The 20,372-nt window shown below is 43.6% G+C and overlaps 1 protein-coding gene across 1 annotated transcript; it reads left to right on the forward strand.

The window, feature by feature from the left end:
* Window positions 1-1,892: 1,892 nt before the first annotated feature.
* On the forward strand, window positions 1,893-19,486 carry LOC119486704 (zinc finger protein 536-like). Its single transcript, XM_037767012.1, has 4 exons — window positions 1,893-1,901; window positions 2,297-3,968; window positions 10,612-11,520; window positions 19,020-19,486. Exons 1-4 carry the CDS (start codon window positions 1,893-1,895, stop codon window positions 19,253-19,255), a joined length of 2,826 nt encoding a protein of 941 aa, XP_037622940.1. The 3' UTR covers window positions 19,256-19,486.
* Window positions 19,487-20,372: the final 886 nt, after the last annotated feature.

The raw sequence follows: 20,372 nt of genomic DNA on the forward strand, positions 1-20,372 counted from the left end.
TAACACATTTGTGCACAAAACACATAATATCTGCCTAGTGGCTAGTTTTCAAACAAAGCTAATTAGAGCGGAGCTGGAGCGGAGTCCGAAGAGTTTGGTTCGGTTGACCAATCAGAGCAGACTGGGCTTTTTGGGGAGGGGGCGGGGCAGGAGCTCAAACAGAGCGTTTCAGACAGAGGGTGAAAAGAGGTGCTGCAGCACAGCCGGTGTGAAAAAAGTAAAGCATTTCAACATTGAAGCATGTAAACATGTCTCTAGTAGAAACACAAAATACAAGTATGCACCTGAAATTAAGTATAACAGGCCCTCTTTAATAGTTCAGTTTAGTTTATTACTTTATTTGACAGGGACAGTGCAGATTAATATCATTTCTGAAAATATGCCAGAAAGTTAGCCAGAAAGGCTAATTTTCATCTGTAGTTTCCGGGCAGGCAATCGTTAAAAAACACTGACGTTAGGAATAAAAGCATTGAAAATACAAGCAAAGATAATATCTGCAAATACAAACAGAGCCTGCACTAACATAGAGACGAGAGAGACAGATCTTATAACAGATAGCATGACAACACAATGTTAGGCCTGGTGAAGTGTGGATATTATGTATAGTGACTATGATAAGCAGCAGCAGCTCTTACACTAAACATAATAATGATGAGACAACAAACAACACCTCACTGTTCTAGTGTCCACAAGTTACATTTCTAATAAACCAGGCTCTTAATGTTGCGGAGAAGGAATGGTAGTTGGCAAAGTTTATTATGTTGCCTCAAGTTGTCTTATGTTACTGTAATAAAAGAGAAAATGCACACACATTTATACTGTAGTCAAAGAAGTTATTCGATGCTGCAGACGCATAGCCATTTGAAGTTGATCAATCATTATTGATTGGGCGCAGACTTCAAATTGGATACACTGTACAATATTACACATCCAAGGCTGCAGTACAGTAATGTCATTAATAGAGGCAAATGCGATAATAGCTCAGATGACCGTAATCCTTGAAAGTGGGTGGGAGGTGGGAGGAAACATCCTCTGCAACCCCCCTTCTGTTTTTTTGCTGAGGACTACCAGGTTAAGAAATATGAAGTGGAACTACTATATTATAATAACATTTACTCACTTTTTTCCCCCTGACAGATATGATTAGGTCAGTACCATATGGTTACATTGATTTCTACAGCGCAGAGCAGACACGCTGCTCACACCAACTATACTGCTGCCAGCCTGCCAGCTTTTTATCTGTGTGGTTTTGTGTACATCATTTTCATGAGACTGACTGAGGTTGCAGTCCAGGATGATGTAAGCCTGTGTTAATTCAGTGTGGACAGTGCAGGCTTTGTTCTGTGCCCTTTGGTGCCGCACCAGAGCTGTGCAGGGCTCGCTTATGTGACCTCTACCATTGTAGCGCGATGTGAATTTGAAGCTTTGTTTTGCTGCTGCAGTTGAATAAAAAAAAAAAGAAAAAAGGAAGCTGTGCAGGGGAGGAGTGAAGCATATTTTAGCTTTCCATTTGGATATTCTTCCTTTAACTTTAGCTTCCATTTTTTTGCATCATCAAGTTGTTTATTTCCCTTCCTGTGACATAATTATTCTGGTTAAGGTTTTATTCAAATATGTGTTAGACCTGCTGAAAACTCTTTTACTTTAATCTTTTTTTTTTTAAGTGCACATTTGTGAAATGCAAAGGAAGGGCAAGTAGAAGCAGACGGTCTTTGATGTTTGTGCTGCCTTAGTATTGTGTGTCAGTGCGAAATGAGATCAAGACAAAGATTTTCACCTTACCCTTTAGTAAAGATGAGATATTTGTTGAGGAAGCCTTTGTGGTTAGACTTAATCAGCGTTTTCACGGTCTCCAACAATAATCTAAAACCACAGGTATACATTAACACAGGATGACGAGAGTCAGAACCTACTTTGCTCTATTTCCTGACCTATTTGTGGTGCATCGCTGGCATTATACAGCAGCTGCAAAAGTACAGATTTACACCCTTAATTGACAGCTCAGAGCCCCACTTACATTATACTCACCTGTTCTCAGGCTTTACGAGCTGGAAATGAATGTATTTGAATAATTTATTTGTTTTGGCAGAATTAGAATGCACTTAATGTTCCTTTTGTTTTCTCTTTAGGTCTGAGCTACAACAAACAAGACGTTTCATCTGAACAGCATGAATCCACATCCTGTTTCGACTGAATGAGTGCAAACAGTCAGCACACAGTTCACTGCTAAGCTTTCCAACCGTCCCACACAGACACCCCTGACCACCATACTGTAACACCAGCCAGTCCCTGAAAGGACAGCTTCATTACCCCGTCCACCCACCCAATTAGGAGCCAGATGGCGCTTCTGGCCAATCAAATCATGGACGCGAGGATCCTCAGCAGCATGAACGGGAGAGCAGAGCTTTCACAGTTCTTGAGAGTCGCCAATCAAAGCATCGTCTCCCAGGTAAATTCCACCCAGGACGACGGCCGCAAGAACAGGAAGTACCCCTGCCCGTTGTGTGGAAAGCGCTTCCGCTTCAACAGCATCCTCTCCCTTCACATGCGCACGCACACTGGCGAGAAGCCCTTCAAGTGCCCGTACTGCGACCACAGGGCCGCGCAGAAGGGCAACCTGAAGATACACCTCCGTACTCACAAGCAAGGCATTCTGGGTAAAGGCCGCGGGCGAATTAGGGAGGAGAATAGATTGCTTCATGAGCTTGAGGAAAGGGCGATTATAAGGGACAGGCAGACGCGAGCCGGTCATGTTAGCAATCAGCAAACATCGAATATAAATCAACTTCAAAAGCCCCAACTGTTACAGACTGTCCCGACACAACCCTTGTTCTTAACCAGCTCTGGCGCCGCAGAGAGCCAGCCACACACATCCTTATCTCCTAAGGTGACCCCCATCCCTGACGATCCCATCCAGCCCCAACCCACCGGCTTCCGCTGCTCATTCTGTAAGGGAAAGTTCAGGAAGCAGCAGGAGCTCGAGCGCCACATCAGGATCCTACACAAACCCTACAAATGCACTTTGTGCGAGTTTGCGGCCTCGCAGGAGGAGGAGCTCATCGGCCACGTCGAGACGACGCATATAACTGCCGAATCGGGCTCGGGGCAGAGGACCGCGGCGGGGGCAGGTGACAAGAAGAAGCCAGCCGGTGAATTCCCCTGCGAGGTGTGTGGCCAGACCTTCAGCCAGGCCTGGTTCCTGAAGGGTCACATGAGGAAACACAAGGACTCTTTTGAGCACTGCTGTCAAATCTGTGGCCGTCGTTTCAAAGAGCCCTGGTTTCTCAAGAACCACATGAAGGTTCACCTCAATAAGCTGGCTGCTAAGCGTAATCTCCCCGCCGAACATGACACTTCTGTTAACATGAATAACCTAACGCAAGACCACCAGAGCAACCTCTACTCGCAGTACATCACCCGCATTCACAACAGGTTCCTCACGGCCGAGAGAGCCGACCATCAAGACTACAACCAGATGCTAGCCACGGCAGGCGTCGACATGAAGGTTAGAGAGATGTTAGGGAGGATGATTTCCTCAGGTCCAGGCCCTCTGACAGATGCAGAGAGCTCTTCATTACTGGGTTTAAATCATCTCCACTCTCCATTGAGCTCCACTAGCATGGAATATCTGCAGAAGGTCATGTCTAACAGAGATACACTCAACAGCAGCAGCAGCAGCAGCAGCTACCCAGGCTGGCAGATCATGACACCAGGGCTGCCTGTTGAACAGCAAATGTTTGGTGCTAAAGACCAGCAGCAGTGCTCCTCCTACCTGCCTGAGAGATGTCTCCCTGTAGGAGAGGATGGGAAAGTGTGTCTCGGCGACCCAGAGACCAAGGCCATCAGCAGACCCGGCAGCCCAGGCAGCGCGAGCCGTCACGGGCCGACAGAGATCATCACAGAGACGGGGAGCTCCCATTCTGGCAGTGGCCTCGACCATCGACCACAGTCTTCTTCTCCAGCTGCAGGTAATTCAGACAAGGAAAGCTGTTTCTTTTCTGAAGCCTATTTCAAAATCTTAAAGAGGCGATTAAATGTGAAGATAGCAGGATTATATTATGTCTTTTGTTGCTCAGGAGGGAGCTTTCCAAAGTGTGACACCAATAACCCTGATGATGTCATCAGGGTCTAATGAATGACACTATCCAGTTACATTATGAGAACAGAAGGATCCAGTGTTTAGGGATCTTGACCCATACTAGGAATTAAAAGTCAGAATATCTCAGCCTCTGCTGTTTCGATTTTGACCATTCTTTTTTTTTAACATATGGTGGAGATACACCAAAATACGACGGATCCTATTCCTTCTCTATGGAGATCAGGAGATCCAGTCGTGCGTTGAATGATGGATCAGGCACGGCGAGTTGACTGACCAGTCGCCGTTTTTGAATTTGCATAATCGTGGCTTGACCTCAACTTTATGCAAATGAGGTCTGTCCATCGCAAGGCAGCAGGCTCGTGAAAAGTCCAATCAAACAGTCAAACTAGGCAGTGCTGATCAAATATGAATCAACATTCTGTTACTTTAATGCCTATTTCTTGCCTAAAAGGTTTTCAGAAACATATTTTGGGCTTTTTCCGAAATTACAAACTATGCTCTACATACCCAATATATGTACTATCGTTCAACATACTTTTGTGTGAATAAATAGTAGTATGTATCTTTTCGGACGCACTTAGCAGTAATTTACGTTGTCACTTCCTGAGAGCCTCCTTGCCGGTTGGAGACGTGTAACCATGGTAACCCGTGCCAACCTCATGTGACCAAAACGATGGTTTGTGAGAATCAAAGTCTGAATTAATTTAAAATAATATTTTAAATTAATAATGATTTAATTAATTTTAATTAATATGACGCCCAGCAAAGTGGAATCTTAAACCTACATTTAAATTGAAGTGTGATTGATGTTACAGAGCTGCCCGCCGACGTCCGTTATGAACGTTGTCATCACTAACCGCATTGCATTGTGGGATATTTGTGTCGCTGTAGTGTCCAGCGTTGCATGCTGTAATATTTCACCAGAAATAGTGTGCCATTTGCGTAGTATTGGTTTCATACTAAGGTTTCAGACATACCAAAAAATCTCACATACTGTTTTAGCGTACTAAATAGGATGTTAGTATGGAATTTCGGATGCAACCTAATTGTATTAAAAAAATTTGAAAGTTTGTGACCTGGCCCAATGTTTGAAACAGTCAAGCTGAAAATCAAGCACTGCCTACCGGCTGGAGCAAACACACACTATGGCAATAGATAGATAGATCAAACAGTCAAACTAGGCAGCACGGATCAAATATGAATCAATATTCTGAGATGACTATTTCTCACCTCAAATGGTTTCAGAATTTTAGTGTACTGTTTATGTGTAAAATGAGAAGGTTTGTCACCCGGCTGCCGTTTCGAAACCACAGTCGAACCAACACCAAGCACCGGCCAACAAACGTTTTCCGTTTGTTGTCCGGATTTGGTGTATCTGCACCATTATTCTTACGTTGAAGTTGTTTTGGTTTGTTTTGCCTTTAATTGACAGTAGACAGATCAGGCAGACAGGAAATGCAGCGAGGGAGACCTGGATTTGAACCAGAAACCTTGCGGTTTGCATGGTTTAATCTGTCTCTTACAAGTCCCCCAACTTTATGGAAGTGACATACTGAAGTTGGAGTCACTGGAGTTCCCCTTTAATACTTTGTCAGTTTTTTTCATGTTCCTATTCTGAGAATTGATATGAGGTAAAACGACAGACCTCATTACAGTGAAATCAGTTTAGAATATTACAACAAAGGATCACATTTCTGCATCTCATAATCTTTTCTATATGTTTTTTTTTTAATATATATTTATAAAGTGGCTAAATGGCCACTGTGGCCTTATCTTTCTTCCCACTTAGTGTAGGTGGACATGACGCTGCAGGGTCAGCAACACCACCACAGATATTACTGTCATCCACAAGGACTTAGTCTTCCTTTAAAAGATAATGGCATCATGTTGAATTGTAGGGATAATTAGTACCCTCTATTTTATATCCGTCACATCCCCACCCCTTGCCTACGGGGGCACAAGATGTTAATGCATGCCATCTGGTGTTTTTAATGATTTGATATATACCACCCAGTGATTTTTATGATTTGATCTACCACCTGGTATTTTTATTGATAGTCTTCTGTTCCACCTGGTGATTTGGATGATTCGGCTCTCTGGGTAAATGTCTTTCTTGTCATGGCATCCTGCTAACATGTTATCATGAGCCTAAATTACTGCTATAACAGCGTTGTTGTTAAGAGAAGAAAAATAAATCCAAACTTTTTGTTCTGTTCCTTCCTTGCTCACGACTATGCTAATATTTTTTCCGTTGGAGTGCTGCTGTTATGTACGTCCAAGTCTGATGCGCTCTAGTGGGATTTCATCCAGCATCCTCTGAAATGATGGCCGTATAGCAGAGATAAATGGATCAGGTTTAATCTCATTAGATGTTTTGTTTCCATATTGTACACACATACTGGTATCTGCATTATTTACATGTAAATGCTCGCCGTTTATGGCCAAATCCCTCTCTGGTTGCTCTTTAAGAAACATATTCAAGCTCTGTTGTTTTTACTTTCCCTCTCCTCCCCTATCTCCGAGACCATACGGTGTCACTTCCAGAAACATTTATGATCGCTGGCTAGCTGAGGATTTGAGTGCACGCAGTTCTGGGATGGCACATTCAGTATCAGACTCTAATTTCAGTCAATATTAAGCATGGAAACTAATTCATTGTAAAGGTCAGGCGTCATTGCTTTAGTCAATGATGGATCCGGCAGGCTCTCTCTCCCCCCCTCTCCTCTCCTCCTCTCTTCTCTGTTCTTAGTCTTGTGTAATGGTAGACTCACTCTGGGGGCTTAGCACCGCATTGTTTAGCTCTGACAATATATCCCAGAGACCTCTGCAGCTGCTCCCTGCGCTCACAATGACAGATTAATTAACACAATCACACGCTGCTGGCCCTGGCTCAACACACAGGTCTGCTGCGGGACAGATAGGTAAATCCTACACATATGGAGAACACGCACCACTTGATGAGGGTTTAATAACAGGGATAAGTTTTTTCGGAGGTGGGGGGGTTGTAACTGATCAAGTCTGTCTGTCTCGACGGTTTGGACGTGGAGGAAGAGAGAGGGGGAGCGAGAGAGAGCGAGTGTTTTCTAATTCAGGAGAGCGGAGATGCCGAGGAAGAATTACCACTGCCAGATGTTCAGCTTGAGGAACATTGATTAGTCCAGAATTACTGGCTGCATTATTCATAGTCAGCCTATGGTGGTCATGAAGTTATTGATGTTCTCAATATGGATAGCAAATATAGTACAGTCATGGCTGTCAGGGTGAGAGACGGCTGCTTTTGCTCGATACATTCCAGATACAGTGCTGGATTTAGATTTTTAACTACAAATATCTTAAATTAGAAATCACGCTTTGGATTTCAATGGAAGGCGTGTGTCACGAATTACTTCTCTCAATATCTCATCACTTTGACTTTAATTATAATCTGAGATTAAGACTAACGACTCTTCTTAAAATGATAAACTAATGAAGGGTGCATGCTTCGGGCCTCTGACCTACATAGGGCCCAGCTCAGAATAAAAACATGCCTAACAAACATAAAATGCTCTGACAGTTATTAATTAGGCCCATTCAATACTCTTAACCTCGAGGTCAGCGAGCAGACACCATGTAATGATGTTGTCCCCACATGTGTTTTGTCCCCTTATTTCCTGCTTTTACACTTCTTTCACTGTAAGCGCGTCACAGCTAAGAGAGCCTGAAATGATAAGCGTCTGTAAAACTCTGAATGGTAATATGAGCAACGGTTTACCCAGAAACACAGATAAGGCAAACTGCTGTGCAGAGTATCACTTTCCATTTGGCTTGTTCCAGTTACATCAGTCTATTCTTTGTGATTGCTGACAGTAAAAGCATCTTTTAACCAAACTGGGTCCTTATCTAACTCTGCCCTGTGTCTGGCTTAACAGATTCAGAGATCACACTCTGTCTGACTGGTTTGTCTAAACTGATTACCTGTTGGCTTTTCCGTCTCCCTCTCACTTCTGTCTTTTAATCCTCTTTTTAATTATTATTGCAGATATGAGGCTCAAATTAAGCTCAAAATGCTTGTTTTCCTAGCATGCAGATAAAAAGATTTACCCAGGGAGTTCTGAACACCTGCCTTGAAATATTGTTCCACCGTCTCCTGAATGCCATTTGGCTTAATTGACTTGGAAACGTCCCAAATGCGTCATTGACTATGTGGTCTAATTAATATTAATAATATATGCTATTATAAACATCAAAGAACATCTGGTGCCCCTGTTTTTCTCACTAGTCTTGTGTGCGACTCTCTCTCTCTCTCTCTCACTCTGTTTCATCTTAAACCAAACCAGCAACCATGTATCTCTGTTTTGCATTTCAGGTGCTTGATTGCATATATAGAAAGAGCCAAAAGCTCACTGTATATATACAGTTTGATATCTACAATATAACTGCCAAATGCCTATGTAAGCATATAGTATGTGAGCCCGTGATTGCATTGACGGTGATGTATGGTTGTAAATCTTAAAAGCTTATTTCCATATGAAATGAATCACTCGTCCAAGCCCAGCTGCATGCTTTTTCCATAGACACGGCTCACTTGAGGCATTTATTTATTTATTTATTTACCTTTTTTCTCCTCCGCCTTGCACATCCAGTAAGGGCGGATAACTCACACGCATCACTTCATTAGATGCTCTGTGTTAGGTGAGAGAGGCTGGGGTTCGTAATGATGCAGTAATTGGAGTTTTGGTTGATAAATCTAAGCTCTAAAATTACTCCCCTCACATAATGTGAGCCTCGGCAGTGTAAGTAAATCTTAAACTGATTAAGTTAGCATGAACCAGGCAATCACAAAGATGGCACCCGTCCAAAGGAAGAGGGGGAAAAAATAGGCAGAATCTTCATTCTTTGTATTGTTTTACAGCTCTCGTGTAGGCTGGCAAATGGGTTCAGGAAGGTCCACGCTGAAAGATGAGGTCAGATATGTGTGTGTTTTTCTGCATTTGGAGCCGGCCGGTAATGTCATCGTAATTTAAGCCACAGAATAATTGAGATATATGGCGTGTCTGAAAGAGTTCCATTAAGCTTGTTTGGATTTTTTTTTGTCTGTTACTGGAGACAAGGGTGTGGCACCGTTGAAGTGTCTTTCCCGCTCTTGCACGCCCACACACGTTCAATGTACGCAGACATTAAATCGAACATACTGTGTACACACATATACAGTACAAACAGGGGTGACTGCCTTCGGTTCAGGGGCACGGATTTGCCATTTCAGCAGTGATTTTTCAATTCCATTAGCCTCAGCTCTATTACGGTAATATGTGGGTGCTATTTTATGGTTTTGTACATTTGAAAAGTCAAACACGGCCCTCCTTTTACTCCAATTCACCTCACAAAGGTGGGTTTTTCTATTAAAGTTGGAAACAAAGTAAAGTAACAACTACAGATCATTAGATTCAGATTTACCTCAGAGAATTACCTCAGGGTCAGATCTTGAGGTGTATGAAATTGATATTTCTCTGGCGGGGATGAATCGCTGTTGTAACTCAGATATTAGTCCATTAAAGAAGAACAATAAGGCATCACTATGCATAGAATTAAATTAATGGTGGTGGGTTTATCTCCTCATCCCAGACGCATCCCTAAAAGACACAGTATAATGTATGACCTGACCTTCAAATGCCAGGAGAGTGTTGGGCAATAAACTGCCAATATTTGTGGCTTAATGGCGTCGGATGACTTTTACTGTAATTGGAATGGCAGCGAAACAGCTGGGCTGTTTAAAGACAGTGCAAGGCTGAGGTCTCAGACAATCACTAACTCAAAATGGTCACAGGGAGTGTGTTTAACCCTGGAGGGAGTTTCTGTGATAGCTGTAATGATTAAACTGTAGGTAAACAGAGGGAAGAAGACATTTAAATTACCTTTAATTAAAAGTTATGGTGAGCCGGATCAAATCTTGTTTCCAGATGGATATTTTTCATTGGCTAAAAGGAGAAAAATCACCCTTTGTCATTCCCCACAATAATACACTTTGTACTTTTTGAATTATGGTTCCAACATGCCATTCTTCAAGTGTGAAGCAAAAATAAACTCAGCTACAGTGCACGGAGCGGTTAATCAGAACCGCTCACATGTTGGACTTCGTTATTTCTGACTGGGGAACCCACTTACTGGTTTTGATGGAATGGGGTTCTCGTCTGCGACATCTGCCTTGTTCTAGTTGCTTTTGAATTTGACTGTTTATTATTTCTGGAAGAATCTTGTTTGGTGTTAACATCTTTGGGTGTATTTATTGCACATGGTGGTGGCGTCCATACTGTAAAATGATGGATCACTGGAGCTGAAAGCTGATTACAAGCTTGATTTACTGCAGGGCAGCGCTTAAATCATTCAACTCAGCCTGGTGTGGGATTGCAACATTTTTCATGTTTAGACAACGGTTGTTGGTACATACTTTTCTCAGAACAGAGTGCTCAGTATGCCTCATATACACATAGTTTCCTAATTTGATTTTGTGTCTGTGCTGTTCTTGTCTGTGTTAGGTGAGAAAGTCTACAGGTGTCCACTCTCCGGTGACTATGCCGCCGCACAGACAGCCTCCCTCGGCTTCCATCTGGATCGCTACCACTTCCCCCACTGGCAAAACAGCAGGGATCTCTCCTCTCCACTGCAGCCCACCAGCAGCAGCAGCTCCAGCCCCAACCCCAACCACAAGCTCAGACCCAGATCCAGGGAGGACTGGAGCCCAGCCCACTACCTTGGTCTGGAGAGCCACGGTGAAAACGCCCTGCTCATCAACAAGCAGCCCGACCTCACTGACAAAGACGCAGGTGCAGACGGCTCTTTATCTGCCCAAACCAGGAAGTCCCAGTACGAGCCTTTAGATTTGTCTGTCAGGCCGGAGTCTGTCATGTCTCATTCAGGCATGTCTCCGGCCGTACTGGTACAGATGTCTGGCGTTTTTAGTAACGGACTCTCCTCCTCCATCGCCCGCCGGCTACAAAGTTACTCTAACGCAGCAGCTGAACTCGGCGTGAAACCTGCATATCAGTGTGACCTTTTGGTGCAGGGAACAAAAGAGGAGATGAACGCGCAGAATACGGGTCACGACGGTGAAGGTGAATTTGAGAAATCTGAGCAAGGGTGGGAGGACGAAAATGCTGCCAAGTGGAAGATGCTGAAAAATAATATCCTGGAGCCAGAGGAGCTGGGGCAGCAGGCCGATTTCCAAAGTCCCGGCGAGAAGAAGCCGGGACCTTGGGGCAGAGCGGTGGCCGAATCTCCCATCTCATCTCTGGAGAACTTGACTCCAGGACAGGCGGATCAACTCCAGCACCAGGGCGGCCTGCTCTCCTTCCTCAGATCCCAGGGGAACCTGGGCAGCACACCTGCCAGCGCACACAAAGCGGGTCTGAGCGATGGGGGGAACATGGAGAAAGATGTTGCAGCAGGTGAGCATCAGCTTATATATCATGTATGTTAAATGCAGCTGTCACAGTTATCAAGATGAAGCCAGGGCTGCCTTCACATATGAAAGTATCTACTGCCACCTAGTGGACAAAGACTGGTCCTTTCCCCCATCTTGTTATCTCCTTTCAAATGCTTCGTACCACCCCATCTGAATTTGATAGACCACTGCATATGGCCATATAACAATATTACAATTGGTTAACTTCTAAATATAAGTGGCTGACTAGCATGTGTGACATTGTGAGCCTCAAGGTTGCTGCTGTAGAAATCCAAAAAAAGTTTTTGGCAGTATCTCCACCCTCATCACCTGACAGAGGAAGTGTGAAGAGCGAGTGTGAGCGTGTGAATAAATCATGCCAATTACAAACAACACGCTTCCTTTATACTTATAGCACTTTAGTTTTTTTTTTTTTTCTTCTTCCCAGATCTTATCTCTGATCTCGAATGAGGGCTAAAGAAGACACAGGTGTGTGCCACTGATTACCCCTACACTTTAAAGGATGATATAATCTCCTCGTCTGATAGGTTACAAATCACCCAAGCCAATGGAAGCCCACTGATGGAGAGGCTTAAACTCTTGTGCTGGTGTGATACGCTCGCCGAGTGCAGATTTAATAATGCTGTCTCTCAAGAGAGGGAATCCAACAGCTGGGGTCTTTGATATGCATGTATTATGAGTGCAACATGATACACCTTCCCTCTGATCCCCCTCTTATTCAGAAACTCAATATGTTCATGTGAAAGACAGGAAAGTGCCTGTCAACTCCATTAGGGATTAACATCTGTTCCCTTTCTTTATGATTCTAACAGCAAGATGTAGTTTTCTATTTGATTGTACAGATGGTTATTATAATATGCCGAAAAGCAGCCCTCTCCTTCAACTCCTGTCATGGCCATCACGCCGTTCCTGTTTCTTTCCTTGCTTTTATTGCGTATAAAGCCGTTTGAAATGACAAAAATAGATCGCATTTAGAAAAGCTGGTCGTCTCTGAAGCAAACCTCACGTTTTAAATTCCTTTTAACAATCTAAGAACAATTGGCATTTGAACCGTTTTTTTTTACCTCAATTTATTATACTGTGACTGTTAGTTGTGTTTCTCAGCAGTCTGATCAATGTATTTGTCTACTGCGCAGATTATTTCAAGGGTTTCAAGCAACCCTTTTGCCTTTTGTTTGCCTCAGATTGATCCTCCATATTTGTCCCTCTCCCCGAGGAGGTAGACATCACAGACACAATAAACACCTGTCAGTCAAACTGGACATTGAGACGAGTAGCTGACATTGAGAGTCCATCGAGTGTCCTCTAAAACTGAACCAAGCAGGTGGCCCGGCAGCCTGTCCTGTCTGCAGCGCTGACCAGGTGGCTTTGTCATGGGGCTGTCTCCTGTTGCCCCCCATCCTCTCCATACTGTATGGCACGTCGAGTGGCATGGTGACATATTGCCGGGCAGTTTGGACATGGAGTGATGTGTTTGTGATGACAGTTCAGGTCGGCTCCAATGTGCCAGCAGTGGTAATTGGCCAGATGGTGACCTCTGGTTGAACCTGTCTGCATGCTCATTAGTCTCACTGAGTCCCTCCCTTGTGTTTTTAACTGAAACTCTCATCTCTGCACTGCTTTGACTACACCACAAGATGGCAACATTTACCACCCTATCAGTTCATCTGTGGTAAAGCCTCTGGATATTTCTGCACCAGGTATTATGGCATGCTTTCATTTTTCACAGGCACAATTAGGACAACTATTTTTGAGATGTGGTGCCATGGATGCGCCTTGAGGTTTAGAGTATTATCTAACTTTAAAAAACAGTTAACCAGTTAACTAAACCAGCCGTGTCTTCTGCGAGGCCTCCTAGACGCATGAGAACAAGTGAATATGAGAAGATCGATAAAGAAAGGATTAAGAATGAAAGAACAACGGAGGACAGAGAGAAAGAAAGGGCCCTGATTTGAAAGGTTGAAAGGGGTGAGTCATTATCTCATTGTCTGACCTCTGTATACCCTCCGCGGAGAGGGTGACAGAGAAAGGAGAGAGAAAAGGAGCGAGAAAGATCACCATAGATGGAGATAGATGGAGCGACAGCGAGGTGAAAGAGGAGCGGTAGTGCGGCTGTCTCCATGAGCAGATGTCGTTTGAGGGCAGCGAGAGGGCAGCGCGGCCTGCCTTTGTGCCGCGCTTCTCCCCATAGAGATAATGAAGGGTGGAGCACTGGGAAGGATGTGCAGTCATCACTCACTGTCTGTGTGCCATCAGAGCTCAGCCCTGTGTCATCCGTCACCATTCAGCTCCTCTGGCCCCCGTCGGCCCCGCCACTGTCATCATGGTCATTATCTCAGCCTGTGACACACAACACACTCTCACCGCACACACACACACACACATACACACACACACGGGAATACATGCGTGCAGGTGCAAACATATGCATGTGTACAAACTCACGCAAATATGCACTTAGGTAGAGCAGGGTTTGGTTTGACATGTTTGATATTAGTGACCACAATATCTGAGTTTCAATACCAAAATCAATGATAAAAGAATTATACCTTTCTTTGACACAAAAGAAGCCAAAGTTCTCAAATGTTAAATGTTGGTTACACACAACCCATACAACAACTTAGCATGAATTGCAAAATTATTATTTGAATCAGTAAATATCTGTTTAAAGCAGAGGCTTTCAAAGTCTGAGACTGTGGGCCTCCCCTCAGACAAAGCTTGGAAAAAGGTGCCACCCTCATTCCCCCTTAGTTTTGCTCAGTTCCTGTATGCTTATGAGATCATGATTATGTTATTTGATCCCATAGACACTCAACAATTGAGCTGAGATAGCCTAATATTGCTGTTTGACATACAGTAACTTCAGACTATACCAAATCCATCAAAGTTTTTAGTTTCTGACTCTGGCAAACTGGGAAAACAGTGAAATTCCCCAAACTACTCTGAACTATCTCTTTAACCAAATCACACACATTCTATGTGGTCTTTTGATAACTAATGTAATATTTTTTCACTTCCATTCACTGAGCTTCCCATCGCTGAAACTGTTTGGAGCCCCCCTGGGGAGGCCCGCCTCACTCTCTGAAAACCTCTGATTAAAGAATATAGAAAGAAGAAAACAAATCTTCCCATAAGTTTACCCACAACAGACTCTCCTACTGACACATTTTGTTTTAGTACCGCAATAATACTACTATAGTCACAGCCCTACAAACCTATATTTAAAGGAATAGTTTGACATTTTGGAAAATACAGTTTACGCTCTCTTGCTGAGAGTTAGATGAGAAGAAGACACCACTCCCCAGCGTTGCCAGAGGTACGATAATTATCGTATTTGTACGATAATGTTGCCCTCTGTACAATCAATAATGCCAAAAGTACCACAATGTAGCTACGATAATTTGACCATTTTGTGAGGCTTACAATTAGTAGTTGGTTTGAGTCTGTGTCGTCTCATTTGAATTCATTCCCGGATAGATTCTACGTCTGTGTTTACACATCTCTTCTCACGTGACCTCTTTCCAGCCAATCATGCTTGACGTAGGCTATGATGTTGATGAACGTGACTCGCGAGCACGGCTGTCGTTCTCTCTCCTGCTGCACGAGAGATAGTTTTGAATGCATCAGTATGCCCAGTTATTATTATTTAGTTAGCTATATCTTATGGCCTTAACTGTTTTCAAGCAGAATATGAACAGGCTTCCAGTCGTGCTGTCTTGTAATTTCATTTTGTAATAGTAGGCGATTACAAAAATTGTCAGACTGATGGACTTATGGATGCTTAACCTCTTCAACGCATCGTAGCTATGTCAGCTTCCTTTAAAAAAAAAAAAAAACGATATGGGTAGATTTGTAGGTGTGTCAAAAGGTCAATTAAATATGCATTTTGTAAAATTACACATTTATGTCTATTTGTTCTTGTGGTTATGACTCACGTACAGGAATTTTTCCTCAAAATATGATAATTTTAAGCCTCTGGTATGATAGTTCCGATCTGGCAAAGCTGCCACTCTCATATTTATCCATTAAATATGGAGCTACAGACAGGAGAGACAGGAAACAGGGAAACAGCCAGCCTGGCTCTGTCTGAAGTTAAAGAATCTGCCTACCAGCAGCTCTAAAGCTCATTAATAAACACATTATATCTTGTTTGTTAAATTTGTACATAAACCTGAGAATACGACACATTATGGTTTTACAGAGAGTTCCGTGCTGGACTCTTTCATGGCGGGTGTAAGTGACTTTGCTAAAATGAAGTCTGAGGAGGCAAGAAACACAAGTGGTCAAACGATCATACAGCTTTTAAACAAACTCCCAGGTTGGCTTAACTTTTTTTTGAAAGACAAAGTATAAGGTGAACGATAGAATTACTACCCAAACTGTCCATTGTAAACATCCATCACAGTTTATAGATTGACTTCCTGGTTCATCTTTGACCCAAGCATAAATGCCAGATGCTATAGAAGTTTCCTGTGATTTTCCTTGGATAATCTGGCTGTACTGTTAGTTTGTTTACTATCTGTCTGACTGTCTGACTGCTCGTGTTTCTTGTCTGACTTCGTTATAGTGATGTCGCCGTGTTCCCAGATCTCAGCAATTACTTTGGTGAGTATAATGTTATCATAACGATGCAAATAATGCCCAAAATTGCCCAAAAGGCTCAAGTTGTAATAAACCAGAACTGTCCTTTAATCCAGTCCAATGTCAGTATTATCCAGAGTCAAAGTCGACAATCACTCATACTGTTCTTCTTCCTTCACTCTTTCTCTCAACACCACACAATCCCACCCCTCTCATTTCCTGTCTATTTGTGTATCCGGGTGTGTGTACATGTATGTGCGTGTGTATGTGTGTGTTTGTGCGTGGCTGGTCTGAAGCTGTGGCTCGAGCAGCCTATGAATGGAGGATCATGTGGTGAAGAGATGGATGGCTCCGAGCCCACTGCTGTCTCCTCTAATTGTAAAATATTAGTTACATTAGACTGTGGCCTGTGATTAATGGAACTTATTTGGAGGTTGCCCTCTCTTGGACCTCCCCTCTCCTCTGGTGGGAGGGAAGGAAGAACAGCAGACCCAGGGAGACGAGGAGGGAGGGAAGGAGGGAGGCAAAGAAAGGCGATAGAGGCAGCCAGCGAGGGGGGGGGGGAGACAAGCAGGGCAACAAGGCGACTGATGTAGACGCGAGACCTTTTGGCTTATTATTAACTGACTTTATGGAAGCATAATGGGCTCCGGGATTGTTCACATCGTCTGAGTGCATTTACAAGACTTTAACAAGATTGAGGGAAATCTCTCAAGTTACAATGGATGTGTAAAATTGGGGAAAGTGGGGATTTTTCAGTCCCCCACAGCAATTTAATAAGTGAGATTAAGAGATGCACAGAATTAGAGATGTTTATTTTTTTTTGCTGTCCAGCCCTATTTCCTGTTTTTCTGCTTGAGGCTTGGAGAAGTTTAAGTAAGACAGGTGGAGTTTAACACCACAAACTGCTCCGTACCTGGATTTTGACAGAGCTTTTCTTTTACTATTGTTCCTCCCAGACAACTCTCCCTCCCTCCCTCAATAAGACTACTCTCTCTCTCTCTCACACACACACACACACACACACACACACACCCTCTGTGCCATCCTGATGATATTCAGATGTGTCAGGCCTTATCCTCTCTCTCTCTCCGACTGGTGTGTGAATGCCTGTGTGTGTCCTTTACGGCCATCAGGTTATTATACACCAACAGATGGAGCATTACCTTTTATTGCTCGCACCGTCTGTGAGTTTTCCCACTTTCCCCCCCCCAAAAACACCTTTTTTATGTAGATGTGAAAGCGAGTGTTCAGCTGCGTGCAGCTGTCTCGGCTCTGATGAGGAGCATGATAGAGAGGAAGAGGCGAGGGCGGGGTGAAAAGGCTGAGACAGCCCTCAGTTTTTGGGAAGTGATGTCAAATGACATCAGCACATAATGGTTTACTGTAACCATGAATCACAGAAAAACACATTAAAGCGTTAGACAGAGGGGGGAAAGAAAAAGTCATTATATGAAGTAACATCTCAAAAATAGCACAGCAGTGAGCAAGGACACATGGCTGTCTAGGTAGACAGGTAAATGAGTCATCCGGCACAGTTTTGGTTTTGATCTTATAGCTACACCTTCGGGCATTGGTGTTATACTGATTTTTATTGAGGTCAGATAAACTTCTGGAAGCTATTAACAGTTTGCTTTGTTGTTTGTATCTTAAAGGTACACTCTGTGCTCTGTCGTGGAGGTTCTCATTATTTGTAGTGGAGTTATGTAGCGGGTGCTAAAGAGGGGGACAGACAGGAAGTTTTGGCATGCCTTGCCTCCCAGCTGCAGACGTCTGTCATTCCTCAACTCAACACTTGTGTGTGTTTATTTGTCTGTGTGTGTGTGTGTGTGAGGCTGTGTTTGTGTTGTGAGCAGGAAATATGTTACAATGAATCAGAACTTGCTGGCCTTTTTATAAAACCCTGTCAGCCCATGAAGTGTCACAGTGTTGTGTTAAAGCCGAAGCGTTAAAAGTGCAAATTGTTATTATGAGGCCACAGTTTTAGACTGTTATTTTGACATTTCTCTACAAAACCACAGTGACTTTAGCAACACTAGAACTAACAGGAACCCATCGAAACTTCATTGTACGTGTGGTTTTGTGACTTCTCACCTGCTAACATCTGGTCTAGAATACTGGAAAAAATGATCTGCTAAAAAATTATATTTAAAGAGGACCTATTGTGCTTATTTTTCAGGTGCATACTTATATTTTGGGTTTCTGCTAGAAAATGTTACATGCTTTAAAGTTCAAAAAACACTTTACTTTTCTCATACTCTTTTCACCCTCTGTCTGAAACCCTCTGTCCCCCTTCAGAAAAGCCCAGCTCGGATTGGTCAGCTGGCCCACTCTGTTGTGATTGGTCAACTGAGCCAAACTCTTCTTCTCTTTTGAGGGCGTGCCAAACTAGCCGCTAGGCGGGTATTATGCAAATGCATGCACCCTCTGTCTGAAACGCTCTGTTTGAGCTAGCCACTAGGCAGATATTATGTGTTTTGCATACAAATGTGTTACTTGGTGACATCATCACGTTACAGAAGAAAAGGCAGGACTTCGAGCAAGGTGTTTCAGGCAGTTCAGGAGCAGTGTTTCTGTCTCTTTTTGGCGTGGACTTTGGGATTTGTAACTTTGCAGACATTTTACATGCACAAAAAACTATATAACACACTAAAGGAAAAAGGAATAAGCACAAAAGCATAATAAGTCCTCTTTAATATCCAGAATTATAAACATACATTTTTCACAGAACTCAATCTCACCCTGCTCATTTTCACAAACATTCAGTGAAGTTCTGTTTAGAGCCAGAGCTGTTGGTCTGTTTTAATTTGACTGGCTCACAGTGATCAGCTGGGACTAGGTTGGAGTACTGTGTCAGTATTAAGTCTGTTTTCTCTGTGTCCCTTCTTTGTCTTTGTCCAGCTCGGAAGCCATTCCAGTGCAGGTACTGCCCCTACAGCGCCTCCCAGAAGGGCAACCTGAAGACCCACGTCCTCTGTGTCCACCGCAAGCCCTTTGACAACAGCCTCTACCCGGACCGCCGCCTCCGACGCTCGCACGCGCCCCAGAGGCCCTCCAGATTTCCTCAGAGCATCACGGGAGATAACCGTGCGCCAGGAACAGACCAGATCGGCATTACATCACTCTGTGGGACTTGATGTTGTCATGGCAACAGCAGATACAGACAGTTATGATTATTGTTTTAGCTTCACCTCGGAGGGGTTAGGATGATTGAAATTGTTTAAAAAAAAAAGAAAAAAAAAAGAAGTTAACAACCAACCTTGATGTACATTCCAGTGTTTACTTGAAGAGCCACAGTACGTATTTATCTGTAGCAAAGAAAAAGCTGCCTATAATAATAATAAAGTCCGTTGTGATGTGAAAGTGTAGCCAGGGTATTTAGTGCCGTTCATTTTGTCAAAAGTGTCCAAAACGATTTACTTGTGTTTACATGCATCTATCAGCTCAACACTTGTCTGATAGGGAGAATGTACCGTGCCTGCCCAAAGCACTTGTTCTTTCATCCAGTAAATACCCTGTGTTACATTTTTTGTAAATATCGCTCGATTTCCCTTCCAGTCCAGAAGTCTTGTCTATCTGTCAGGATATGGTGCCAGATGTTCGGGCTTTAATCGCGGCAGATGTAATGAAGTAGAATGTTGCACATCGGAGCTTCCATTTGTTCTGGATTCCACTCCAGGGAGAAAGCCTCTCTCACATATAATTATTGCCCATTAACTCCTATGCTTCATGCCCTCGTGCTGGAACAATGCTCAATTAAGGGGAACCAAGGAAATGGAAAAACTGCAGAGATGCATTGATAGTACATTCAAATCCTTTTTTTTTCCTACTTTTTTTTGTAAATGAGTGGTTCCACCCATGTGTGTGTACCAGATCTGCCCACTAGTATGAAATAGGCCCAATCAACACGGCTATTGTATGCTTCCGCTACAACGTGTGGTGATTTTAGCATGATCTGAGCTGCCTCCGCCTCCCGTGCCAAAAGCCTGCCTGTACGCCCAGAGATCACCTTGGGCAGCTGTGTGCCTGTTCAGCCGGGGCCTCGTAGCCACAGCGATGTGACTTTGACTGACAGTCGGCCTGACAACTCCATTCATGCGCCACCTGCTAGCTGTCAATCAGGGTGGCCATCCCGGGGCTATTGACGGAGCTGTCAGCCTGTGTGAGATGTGTCTGTCAAAGCCCACCCACTCTGCCACTCTGTCTCCCTGCCCGGGCAGTCTGACATTCGTTTACTGTCCACCTTCCATCTCT

This window comes from Sebastes umbrosus, chromosome 4, assembly GCF_015220745.1.
Source record: "Sebastes umbrosus isolate fSebUmb1 chromosome 4, fSebUmb1.pri, whole genome shotgun sequence".
NCBI lineage: Eukaryota > Metazoa > Chordata > Actinopteri > Perciformes > Sebastidae > Sebastes > Sebastes umbrosus.